Source organism: Macrobrachium nipponense, chromosome 29 (assembly GCF_015104395.2).
Source record: "Macrobrachium nipponense isolate FS-2020 chromosome 29, ASM1510439v2, whole genome shotgun sequence".
NCBI lineage: Eukaryota > Metazoa > Arthropoda > Malacostraca > Decapoda > Palaemonidae > Macrobrachium > Macrobrachium nipponense.
In genome coordinates this window covers 10,766,832-10,780,235 of record NC_061092.1, presented here as the reverse complement: position 1 = coordinate 10,780,235, position 13,404 = coordinate 10,766,832, and the positions used below count along the sequence as shown (strand labels likewise).

General features: G+C 37.0%; 1 protein-coding gene across 1 annotated transcript; it reads right to left on the bottom strand.

Annotated features, from left to right (window-relative positions):
- Positions 1 to 5,972: 5,972 nt before the first annotated feature.
- On the bottom strand, positions 5,973 to 12,680 carry LOC135206118 (uncharacterized). Its single transcript, XM_064237359.1, has 4 exons — positions 12,354 to 12,680; positions 10,066 to 10,257; positions 8,195 to 8,347; positions 5,973 to 7,326 (listed from the first exon to the last, which is right to left on the bottom strand). The coding sequence occupies exons 2-4, from the start codon at positions 10,252 to 10,254 to the stop codon at positions 6,988 to 6,990; spliced, it is 681 nt and encodes a 226-aa protein (XP_064093429.1). The 5' UTR covers positions 10,255 to 10,257; positions 12,354 to 12,680; the 3' UTR covers positions 5,973 to 6,987.
- Positions 12,681 to 13,404: the final 724 nt, after the last annotated feature.

Sequence of the window (13,404 nt, the reverse complement as noted above, 5' to 3'; positions counted from 1 at the left end):
CTCGACAAAATCAACCAGCTCCTTAGCGACACAAATACTTACGAAAAACTGACGAAAAATCCCCTCCAGAACGTTCCCACAGAATTTTTTCGGAAAGTAAGATTAATTGGCCAAGACAAAAAGAGTATTGAACTATTAGAGAAATTTAAAGTAATTAATCCTAAATTACCCTACTTTTATGGTCTTCCCAAAACTCACAAAGACAATCTTCCATTCAGACCCATCGTTTCATGCGCCGGAGCTTTCAATTACAAAATTTCTAAATGGTTAGCTGGCCTCCTTTCTCCTTTTTTAGGCACTTTTTCTCCCAGTCACATCAAACATTCGGAAGACTTTTGTCACAAATTCAGAGAAGCACATATACCACTTCACAACATAAAACTTTTAAGCCTTGACGTAGACTCCCTATTCACAAAAGTACCAGTACAGGACGTTCTTCAGTTTTTAAGGGAAAAATTATCCCCCTATTCAGATCATTTCCCTTTGGCACTTGACAAAATAATAAAGTTAGTTGAATTATGTGCATCTAATAACGTATTTTCATTCGGGGAATCATTCTACAAGCAAAAATTCGGGTGTAGTATGGGTAGTCCTTTAAGTCCTATTTTAGCCAATCTGTACATGGAATACTTTGAAACTACAGTAATAAATGCAATAAAACCCAAAAACATGCTGTGGATGAGATACGTGGATGACATACTAACATTTTGGGATAATAAGTGGGGTAATTTTAATGAATTCCTCTCAAAATTAAACGCATTAGTGCCCAGCATCAAATTTAAAGTTGAATGGGAAACAGACAACAAAATTCCTTTTCTTGATGTTTTAATAATCAGAGACACGACAGAATACAAATTTACCATATACAGAAAACCAACGTTCTCACTTTCATATATTCACTATTTTAGCTATCATGACAATACCATCAAGATAGGTCTAGCTAGCAACCTATTCTTAAGAGCCTTACGAATTTGTTCCCCAGATTTCCTGGAAAAAGAATTTGAACTAATTCGCAAGCAACTTTCATCTTTAAAGTATCCTGACCATATAATTGAGAAAGCAATTCAAAAAGCAAACGTAATTTTCTACCGACCCCCTAAAGACAAGACCAGAGACACACCCAACAATAAAATAAAAATTCCCCACCTGGAGACGATTAAGAGAGTAACTCACACCCTTGGGAAATCCAACCCTTTTGCATTTACCTACCCAAATACCTTAGCCAAATCCCTGATTAACGTCCAACAAAAGACATCGCCCAAAGACTCTGGGGTATATGAGATCCCATGCCAGGACTGTGACCAATCTTACATCGGATTTACAGGTAAATCACTTCCCCAGAGATTAATACAACACAAACGGTCAGTTAGGTATGGACAACAGAACTCGGCTATTTTCAATCATATAAATGAACATAACCATAGAATAAACTGGAATATGTCACGTGTAATTTATAGCAGCAACTGCCGGTACAAGAGTCAAATGATGGAATCGGCCTTAATAAAAGAGAAGCAGGTAATGAACATCTCAAAAGGGAATTGGACATCCGACATCGTCGACGCAGTGTTCATTCAACCAACGCTTAAGAAGATTAAAGGAAGATTATCAGCGGGGGTGACCTAAATTGGCTTACTTGTGGACGAATCTCTTGGTATAAATACCACCTTTTCTGTAAACTTTTCTCATTCATATACCTGAAGAGAGAGACAGCAGTCTCTGAAATATAGTACTTTTCTCTCTACATTTTGGTGTTTTTACGGGCTCTTTTTATTAGTATATATATATATATATATATATATATATATATATATATATATATATTATATATATATATATATGTATGTATGTATATATGCATGATGCAAGTATGAGTGTGTGGTATGTGTGCATGGACACGTATATGTATTCACGCTTATAGTGGATGAATTTGATTTATATACTATTTTTAGACAAATATTATTAATGAATGTTTTTGGCCATTTTGCTTTATTAAATGGCAAAAGCCTTCAGTGGTTTGATTTGTAATCCTATATGATATATATATATATATATATATGTGTATTTATTGATGATGTACTATAAAAATCTGTATCATATTTATTTGTAAATACACTTACTTACAGTCAGTGTATTTACGTTCTGTTATTCTCTATTGTTACATCGCTAATTACTCAAAGGGTAATCAGTCCTCGTGTCATGATGCTTTAATACATATTTCTTAAATACGACTTTCATTATCCTTATCAGCGTTATCGAAATCATTATATATATATATATATATATATATCTATATATATATATATATATATATTTTTATTTATTTATATATATATATTTTTTCATTTGTGTCACTAACGGTAAGATAACTGACAGTGGCCTTCGTAATTTATGCTAGAAATACTAAGTTAAAATGAATTTACTTACTGTGCATTGTGCATGAAGGTAAAATGAAAATGTTACTAGTTGAAGAGATGAATAATTATTGTTATTGCTACGCAGATCCCAGAGACGCCAGAGTTCCAGAATGCTTGGATCGTACGTTTGGCAGCGCACGTTGTGGAAAAGGTAAACAATTATAAGAAGTCTCCGCGGTCAGTATGGTAGGAAGTCGAGGTGTTTCTGACGAGTGATTTTAAGTGGATTTGTACGGACAGGAAAAGAACCTGGGAAAAACTGGTACTTTGTTGACCTGTTAACTGCTCTGGCCAAAGGTAAGGTTAAATGAAATTCTTAGGTCAAACCGGCGGCAATGTATTTAGGTCCATTCCAACGGAAGCGTGTTTTGAAAGTGTGACTCTGGCTTCCTGATATGTACACTGTTTCAGTTGTCTGTTTTATAAGAAAGTTTTGAGGTTGAGGTGAATGTAAATACATGCAGTTTAACATATAAAAAGACGAGTATAATGAACGTGTCAGCATTGCACCATGAAATGGAGTTTTGAAGTCTGTGATTGGTCTATCAGCTTAATAGTTTACTATCGATATAGCAGTTCATCTAGCGGTGCTAATTTTTCCAGAAAAATACGACTGTAATTTAATGGTTTGCATTCGTTTAAATCAACCGATTGCAGTTCCATTTGAAATAATACATATTCCGTAATTATATAAGTGAAATGGAAATGATACATTTGGAAAGGTTCAGAGCTTTACCAACTTCTGTGTTCCTTGAGGAATCCATAGTACCGGACTAGGGAGTGTAAGGTGATTGTATGAATATGGTCTTTATTTTTCTTTGTGGCTCTCGAATTCTCTCCTTGCTTCTGCTTTCCAGACTGGAATTATTCGCACGTATGTGATGTGGGCAAAGCGCTATCTGGTTTGAGCCGTAATAATTTTATTATAAAAAAAAACACTTTTTTATTTTTCTAGGGGAACAGGTGCTAGAAAGGTTTAGGGTCATTTGTAGTTAGTACCATAACCTCTCAGTTGCAGACCCTTCTTAATTTGTTGAAGAATTTTATTTTGGATATTGGAGATAAGTTTAATCTGTCGTTTTGTTTGTTTATTTATTTATTTTTTCAAAGTAGGGTGTAAACTAATGTCTTGCCTATGATTTCGTCCCCAATCTAGTGCTGTTCGCTGTAGCAGCCAATACTGTGTCTTCAGGAATAGGAGCCTTACGCCCTTGTAGAAATTATAAATTACAAGTGAATAGAATTTATTTGTAACAGTTTACAGTTTTGCTGAACTGTGATTACTTTCTTTAGAACTTTAGGTTATTTTCCCCCCAAGTTCTGGTGTTTTAAAGTGTACACAAAACTAGGTATACTCTAGTACTTTTTTCGGAACCGGCAAATATTTATTTCGATTTTTTATTATTGTTATTTACCTAAAAGACTTAATTCTTTCCTGGAATTTTTCATAATTTGCGGAAGGCAACCTTTTACTTGCTAGGAACATCACCTGTATTTTGTTTTTCACGACCTCTGGTGAATAGAGTTCTGTTACAATTTCACTGTATGGCCTTCCAAGCTTCCACTACAGTTAATTTTTTTTCCTTACCGCCTTTTAGATTCAAAGTGGAGTTTGTGTGGTCTGTTTGGCCAGCAGGTAGTAGCTTTATTTAAGCACTGGCAGGGTTCTTGTTCCGAGGTTATGTAAGGTCGTAGGCCTCACTACAGCTCCTTTATCCTAGAAATGTGAACTTCAAGAACACATCAGTAATTGGGCGATTTTTGGTACGAACTACAAATGGCGTCCTGGATTGTCGTTTAGTCTGGAGCAGGCCAGCCAGCCCTATGAATGTTGAGATTTGAGTCTCTGTGACCTAGTTAAACTATCTTCTATTATAAACTTGCTTTGCAATATATTTCAAGTAGGTTTCCATACAGCTCCAGGTGACGTAGTCTTGAAATAAGACTTGCATGTACCCAGATCTTGCATAGCGGCATTATGAACAACCATCTATATCTAAAACAGGACTAAGTAATACATGAAGAGAGTTAACACAAGGCAGAATTTCATAAGAATATATATTTAGAAATTATGAATTCTCTTAATTTTAATTAGTGTCATTATATATCGAGAAACAATTCCGAATCTTATTTACAATCAGGAGAATATACATTTCACACATGACATGACATACAGTATTATTCCAAGAGTGGCGCAGACATGGGTCTAGAAATCTTCAAATCTAACTTATACAAAAGGTTTCTGGAAAAAGCATTCGGGAAATCATCATTTAAATTGGAAAACCACGTTCACTACACTATCAGAGCCTGCATGACCGTCAGGAACGAAATTTGTACATGTATTGGCACAAACCAACACCATTTTATTACAATAATACTAATATCCCTTGAAGAACACAAGCAAATACACAGAAATAAACAAAATGATAGGTAACTAAAGGTTCGCTGAAAATCGTGTCACATTCTCAAACTCAAAGACCATTTATACATAGACATTGAATTCAGCAGAACTGGATATTGTCCAACCCAAAGTCCATTATTGATTTGATAAATGGCACGAATTTTAACAAAAGGGACTCTGTCAGCTCGCTTTCCAATTGACATCATGCCCAAGAGAAGCAGTTGGCACCTGAGAATACAAAGTGATAGGCTATGTGAACCACAAATTTGTGGTCTCCAGTATGAAATCCAAAAATCATCCTGGTCTCCCCAGTGGACGTTCATTAATATATGTTTTTTGGCGTTGCATATTACCGAAAATCAGAAATAAGACCTAGTTTATACAAAGCGAATACAAACAAATATCATATATAGATGTATGAGAAAAATATCTCCTAAAATCTGTGAAACAGGTGATCTCGAATTCACACTTTATACCCTGTATATCAGCGTGAAGCTGTATCAGTCGAAAGGATATTGCACACTGCGAATGCCAGGCATGGGCATTTCTTATATACAAAAAATGTAATCTGCAGAAATCCAAAATACTTTGTGATTAATGGTAATATATATTTTAAGTGTCAATTAAGAAAAAATATAAATGGTCAGATTATATTGTTTGTTATATCGTAATGGGATATAGTGCCAAACCTCAACAACTTCCTAAATATGAAGTTCACAGGGTGAAGACACCCAAAACTTGACAGTGTATTACAGGATATGATAAATGAAAGCGACGTACCTACTTCATGAATCACTGAATTTACTGAGAATTGAGGAAAATATAAATATGGCTACTGTGCGTCCTTCGGGAGTAATCCTTACTACTTAGAATTAAACTTTCCCTTTTTTTTCTTCTTTTTTTTGTGAGGGTTTGCCAGCCCCATTAGCCTCCATTTAAGACCATTACGTTCCTTCCTGTAGCCTTATTTCAAGGTTAATAAGAGAACTCTGCTAGATTGGCCATGCTAGTGTTCGACATTTCACATTACTATCATATATATATATATATATATATATATATATATATATATATATATATATATATATATATTTATATAGAATATATATATATATAAATTATATATATATATATTTATAAAGAAAGCCGGTCTGCACTTGTGTCAACAGCCGCACTGAAAACACCAATTTTATAAACTAAATTTTGGCAACTTAAACAACATTCGCGTGGATTAGCACTGGCCTGCTCCCTTCTGTGACCTAGCTTCATCTCTCGAATTCCCTCCCAGAGATTTGCGTTAAAACTGCAGGAATAAGGTTCTGCCGTCTTTTGTTTTACCGCGTTACACTCGATTAAGTGTTGTCAGATCACGCCATGGAAGATTTTCTTCTGGGGAACGTTTAAGCAAAACCTGCCGTTCTATAATCTGCTCCTTTAGAGACAAAACTTTGTCAACAATACTTTTTGAGGAAACGTACTCAAAAATGAAATTTTTCTTCAAGAGTTTATTGCATAAGGCCGCTATGTTTGCATAATTCTGGGAAATGTGACTTGCAAGTTGGATATATAGAGCTTTCATGTAGTTTGTTCCATAAGGGTTGTGAATAGATCTAACGTTAAAAAAAGGTTCTTGCTCCAAGTTGTGTTCAAGGGAAACATTAAATTCTCTTTCTTTCCACCCAGCGCATGTAAGACAGTGCTTACATTTGAGGAGAGCATCTATGTGCTTTCTATAAGTCTTTTACTTGGCGTTTCTTCTTTTATACCTTGCAGATCAGTTTCTCCTGATAACAAAAGAAAAGCGTAAAGCGGCATTTCCCACAATCTTAATTTGTTGGGCGGTTCATGTGCAACACCCGTTTCTTAGGTAACTCACTCCCAATCCGTATTTTGTAGATAGCTCACCCTTTATCCAGCAGCCCCTAATAATCCAACTTACAAATAACATTAGTTTCAGAATTACTCTCGCATAAAGTATCGATTTTTACATCATTATTTCTCCGTATGATAAATAGTGACAATTATTTACATCACTTGCATACTTCCAATCTCTTCGGGAAGTAGGGACACAAAATCACCAGTAATAAACATAGCAGAACCAGAACCGAATTCGAAATACTATTACCACGACAACATGATCGTCTTAGCACTGAGATATTAGTCACACTAGGCCTAAACCACGTTGACCACGCCAGAAACAGGACTGAAAAGGTGAACGTTCCCCACAGGAGTCTTAAACACACTCAGATGGCTACCAGCCTTTACTGACGGTACCTGAGGAACTAAAAGGGATGATGGGAAGCTGAGGGCTGCCAGGGCCTGATTTGAGGGTTCTACTGAAGGAGGGTTAGCCCCACTCGCTTCAGGGCTACAGGCTCTGATTTCAGCTATGGCAGATAAGACGTCATTGGCCTCCATGACGTAGATCGGTTGCTCCACAAAGTCGAGGTCATTGTAGGCAGGAGGAGGGGTCTCTGATTTGAGCAAGGTTTCGTAGTCTGGAGGTGGTTCCTGGAATGTAGGGTAGGACAATGATAAGTTTTTTTTGGGGGGAAGGGGGTGGGCGAAATGTTTGATTGATAAAAGGGACATTTTCCGTAATCTTGCCTTAGACTCAATGAAAATATTTTGAAGATTCTACCTTGCAAAGGAAGAAAAATACGTCACAAAAAAAGTTAGGATATTGATGATTAATATAATCCGGCATATTAAAATCTTTATCGGTAATAAAAGCACGTAGGAACTGTGTAACGTATTATGTTACATTTTGTCAACATTTTGTTCGCAATAAGGAAATGTATTAGCAAATTCAGTATTTCAGTCAATCTCAAATTTATTTTACAAAGTTTCGCCTTAATACAAAATTTATTTGAAGATAGTTTATTTCATACGTCCTGAAATGTGTATCAAATACCTTCGTATTACTAGAAAATATGTGAGAAAATTATGCATTTCAGGACTTATAGAGTGATCATGCAAAATCAATTATTAGCAAATGATGAATTTAGATGTCTATAATTTGCAATGTTAAATAAGTTTTTATCAGATGGTGACGTCTGTTTATATATTTATTTTTATTTTATTTAAAAGAAATTTTCTTTTGCAAAATCAATTAGCAAATAATGAATTTTATCTGCCGATAATTTGTGATGTTAAATCAACCAGTCTCTGTCAGCTGGTGACTGTCTGTCTATTTATTTATTCATTTATTTATTTACTTAAACGGAATTATCTATTGCAAAATCAATACTGAATTTTAGCTGCCTATAATTTGTGATGTTAAATCAATCAGTGTTTGTCAGCTGGTGACGTATGTCTATTTATTTATATATTTATTTATATATTTATTTATTTATTTAAACGAAGCTGAGTCCCTTACCTCCCTTTCGGACTGCTCCATCTTTTCCCGAATGAGGAAGGAGACCATCAGGACCAAAATCAGAATGTTTATCGTGGCGCCGACGACGAGAATGGCGTGGGCTTCGCCCTCCGTCCACGCCCCTCCGCAAGAGTTCCTCTCATGCATAGTACCCTAAAATGAGAACAAAACTACTATGGCTTGTGTCTGCAGGTTGTGTCACACAGGTCACAGACCTCCGCCAGGGCTGGGCAACCCCAAGGAGGTTAGATATCCCCCCTCCTAGGGCAATCCATACCCCCTCTCCCCTAAAACCCCGCCACCATACTTCCCTCTAAATGGTTCCTCATCCACCTCCGCTAGGGCTGGGTAAACAACCCTTTACCCACCACCATAGGACCGCCCACCACTATCCCATACCGCAAATGGTTCCCTTTTTCACATCAGGATTTCTCCCCAAATCTATCTTCACTAGCCAATCACTAAGGCCTAGGGAAGGTTCAACTTAAATCCACCGTTCAAAACTAACCCTTTGCCCACGACCATAAACCTCCCCCCATCTTCCCATCCCCCAAATGGTACCTTTTTCTCATCAGGATTTCTCCCAAGATCTAATTAAACTTCACTAGCCAATCACTAGACCTAGGGAAGGTTCAACATAATCCCAAGATCTAATTAAACTTCACCAGCCAATCACTAGACCTAGGGAAGGTTCAACATAATCCCAAGATCTAATTAATCATCACCAGCCAATCACTAGACCTAGGGAAGGTTCAACATAATCCCAAGATCTAATTAAACTTCACCAGCCAATCACTAGACCTAGGGAAGGTTCAACATAATCCCAAGATCTAATTAATCATCACCAGCCAATCACTAGACCTAGGGAAGGTTCAACATAATCCCAAGATCTAATTAAACTTCACTAGCCAATCACTAGACCTAGAGAAGGTTCAACTTCCGTAGAAATCCACACACACACACACACACCTTTATCAGTAAACTTGCTAAGGAACAGACCCAATAACACAACCTCCCTCTGGCCTTCCTCAGTCTTGAAGGAACTTCTTTTGTCACCAAGTATCCACCTTTGATTTCACCTGCATGGTGCACTGGCTACGCTTCTTGGCTTGACTTTTTAGATGGGGTCAGGCCGACAGGTGCTTTTTTTTATATATAATACTTTCTATTTTCATACTTTCCCCTTTTTGCATTTCATTGAAGGCTCTGCCTGCTTTTGTCGTGACTTTTTTGCGCGTGTGTGTGTAAGGAACAGTAGAAGATTCTCTACTTATATTCAAACAGGCACAGTAAGTTTGTCAGGTAACGGGACCCGAGTCGATTCCCCTCAGTGCAATTTAATTCTGGTCTTTCGTTGTGTAAGGCTAAGCTAGAACCATTAAGCCATATTATTATTATTTATATATACAAATTTCTACAGATTAACCGATCTTGGCTTTTCCTACGTATTCAATAGGCACGTTACTCGCCACTCTAAGTGATATTAAAAATAGAAAAGAATTTCTAAAAAAATCAATGCAGCTGAAGCAGCAATTTCCTTCGATAGAACATGCTTGAAAGAGGTTCCTTTACCTACATATTATTATTATTATTATTATTATTATTATTATTATTATTATTATTATTATTATTATTATTATTATTATTATTATTATTATTATAATATTACAAAACAAGCTTCAAGCCCAAGGAACCCTGTAGGGAAAGTATCCTAGTGTGAAAAAAGAAATATAATATCTGGAATGAGTAAGATATATATAGATAAATATAAATGAATGATAAAATGCGTCAGTTAAGCTCGTGTTTAAACATGAATAATCAGTGTACCCTTGAGACTTATAACTAAGAGGCAAACTCTGGAGGTGACTTACATCTTTGCTGCTGCCCACTTTGTAATAACTGATGCAGGAAGACATATACATCCCAACAGCTATAAAGCAAGTGGCTAGGAGCCATCCAACGCTGAGACCGGCCAGAATTAACAGCCATCTTCTCGGGTGCGAATCTGCTATGCCCAGCAGAGGGTCCAGCATTTCAGAGAGACCAAGACAGAGGGACATAATCTGGAAGAGATAAGACAGACTAATTGAATAAGACATTGTTACAGATGAAAAAAAAAAAAAGACGGGGACGGAAGATTGCACTAGCAGACAACAGCAAACAAGGACTGGTGGCTGAAAACACTACTGCGTGTGTTTTATTGGTTCTTTTTCAATTTTAGATTATGTCCTATTTATTTTTAAAGATCAAACGACAGTTAAAAAACATAATCTTGGATTAAAACAGAATGAATACAACTCATTGTTGGGGGCACAGATGGCTTAAGTTTCTCACAGGCATTGGTGTTTTCAGTGAGACAGGCAGGCAACCATTCTTTCTGTCCGCTGATTTTGTTTGTTAGTGTCATCTTCTGTCGCATTGGGTAAGGTCATCATCTCCGTCTTTTGGTTTTATCGTAGTCCAGACGAATGTCTGCACTTTTTAAGCTACAGGAACAATAAAGAATAAGGTCTGGAATCTGTGTGTTGTGCTAGAAAAGCTCTTGACAGGCAATAAAAGCATTTTCTGATCCACACTATCGAAGCAAGTTCTGCAAAACCATTCAGAGCAGTTCGCTACTCATTGGTTTCCTTTTTGAACCTAATCCCAAAATGGCTTTTTGTTCCATTTTTTTTTCGTAAATAATCTAGATAATTGAAGGAGATTAATAGGCTGATTAAATGATAGGCTTCTTAAACTACGTGCTTCTGAAGAGCTCGTTTGAAGCAACACTTCAGCCAGCTATAGTCTCTCTCTCTCTCTCTCTCTCTCTCTCTCTCTCTCTCTCTCTCTCTCTCTCGTGTGTTTTTGAGGCTTCTGTGTAGGTGTAAGAAGAGGCTAAAGTTGTGAAATTTTATAAACTTTGTTTTATTCACGATTAAGCGCTAAATAATTACCGTTTCAAAGGCATTTGTATTTACTCTTGAGATCATCCCTTCACGAGGGAATCAGTTTGATGCTGGAAACTCACTGTCACCCCACACCCCAGCGCGCACACACACACTCAAACATACACGCATATCATGTGAATTTGCACTCGTACGCACGTCCGTCCTCATCAAAATATCCAGTGAACTTAAGTTTTTGTACGTGAAGTACTAATCTTCAAAAAGTCGGTGACAAGAAGAGGAAAATTAGACAGCCAGTTCGATTCCCGAAGAAATCATTAGGACATCTGTTGCAAAACAGGATGTCCTATCTTGAATTATCTCCTCTTTATCGACATCCTTAGTCACAGCAAATAAAGACCTTTAGACAGGCTAACACATGTTAGTCATTATATTTTTTTTTTAATAAGAGAGCGATATCTTGGGTGCAAGAGTCATTGTCTCCTAACAGGGATCTTTGTTTCACTCAAGGTCCAAAGAAATGGTTTTGGTTTTCCCTAATGAGCGCTTTCTCTCAAAGCCGAAAGCTCTTTGGATGCTTTCACACCACTTCTCTTTAGTAGAAAGCATTGGATGTTTAATAAGTGGCAGGATGGTATCCATCTGAACTTGACTTTTCTTCGAGAACACTTCACGTCTTCAGTTTGTGGCAGCGTTACAATGTTCATGCCCTAAGCGACATTTTTGCATCCTGCTAGGCCTGGATGATGTAATCTCTCTCTCTCTCTCTCTCTCTCTCTCTCTCTCTCTCTCTCTCTCTCTCTCTCGAGTAAAGGGCACGAAGACTAAAATCCAAGGTTAATTGCCGCAAACCTCTTTTAGAATTCAATTCAACTATAAAACGAGGTATTTTCTACCTGTTATCAGTTTTAGAGCGGAAGTAAATGACACGGTCTTTTAACACTACAAGATACCACTGTTATCCTTAAAATCAGATTTACCACTTTGAACAAAAGCTATTATTTCTTAACGACAAATGCTCATAAAGACTTAGTGACGCCAAGTACTGCTGGTGGCTATGTTCATAAGGAATTCATATTAGTTAGTAACCGTAGGGCAGCAGTGGCAACATTATATTGACCAAATAAAAAAAAATCACTTAGGTGGTAGTGTGGCTAATGGCGCCTTAAACAATCACCACACAGCGATTTTATTAATGTTTTGCTTCCTTTTGTTACCTACAGCAAAAAAAAAAAAAAAATACACATTTCTAACAACTCAATATATCTCACTTAAATATCAGTCAGTGGCTTGCAGAGAAAATCCCTGTTCGTCTTCACGTGCCTAAGGTGTGGCTCTTTGAATCTTAATCAGTTCTTGCTTATTTCGGTCCTCTTCTTTCTTCTCCTAGTCTAGTCCTACGTTCCAGTTGCTGTTTATGAATCCTTTCGAACCGCGAATAGCACCTCCCACTCTGATTTTCGTTACTTAATGCATGGCCAACGACGAAATGCGGCCGAATTAGTGTAAACACTTGTCGAACAGAAGAACCTCAACCGCCGAGACACCGGATATGACAACTAGCGCTGGACATTTCCATCGCTATCCTCGCTGCGATAGGAAGTTTTTTGGGGGAGTTGCCTAATTCTCACGTAGCAGTATTTGAACGTTCACGAGACACATATGGATATTTTTCCATGAATAGGTGTGTTGTGGGTGCGTGTAGGCCTACCATTTTCCGCCAAAACGGTTTGGCTTAGGACAGTATTCCATGGAAGAAGGTTAATGGCTGTTTAGGGATAAAGAAAATGTTGCTACTTTCGTCCGCTGATTGCTGCCCACAATGATACATACCCTCGTATGAAAGAAAGAAAGAAATAGACGAGTCCTCATAAGTGACTTTTCATCCATTCGGACATATGGTGAACCAGTTGTGTACCCTTTATGCAAATTCGTACCTGATGAACATTAAAGGCCTTCGTTTTATAACTTCCGGCAGTTTCTTGGACCTCGAATTGCCCACATAATAAATTTCGTCTTCCGTTGTCTTAAATCTGACCACACTGGTACTCCATCAAGCCCGTAACGAGGGGGGTTCGAACGAACAAACACCCCCCCTCCCCTATTTCTGGCAGTCGATATTTTCTGTAACTGTCCTTTTCATTGAACTATACTTACAAAGTAATAATTTTTTTAAGTCAAAGTATATAACATAACAAAGAAAGTAATGTAATATGCATGTTATCGTTAACATAATAAATGAATGAATCAATAAAACAATAAATATTCTTGAATTTCAGTGCAAACTTTCAACATTATAAGTAAAATTCTGTAAGCCAAAGT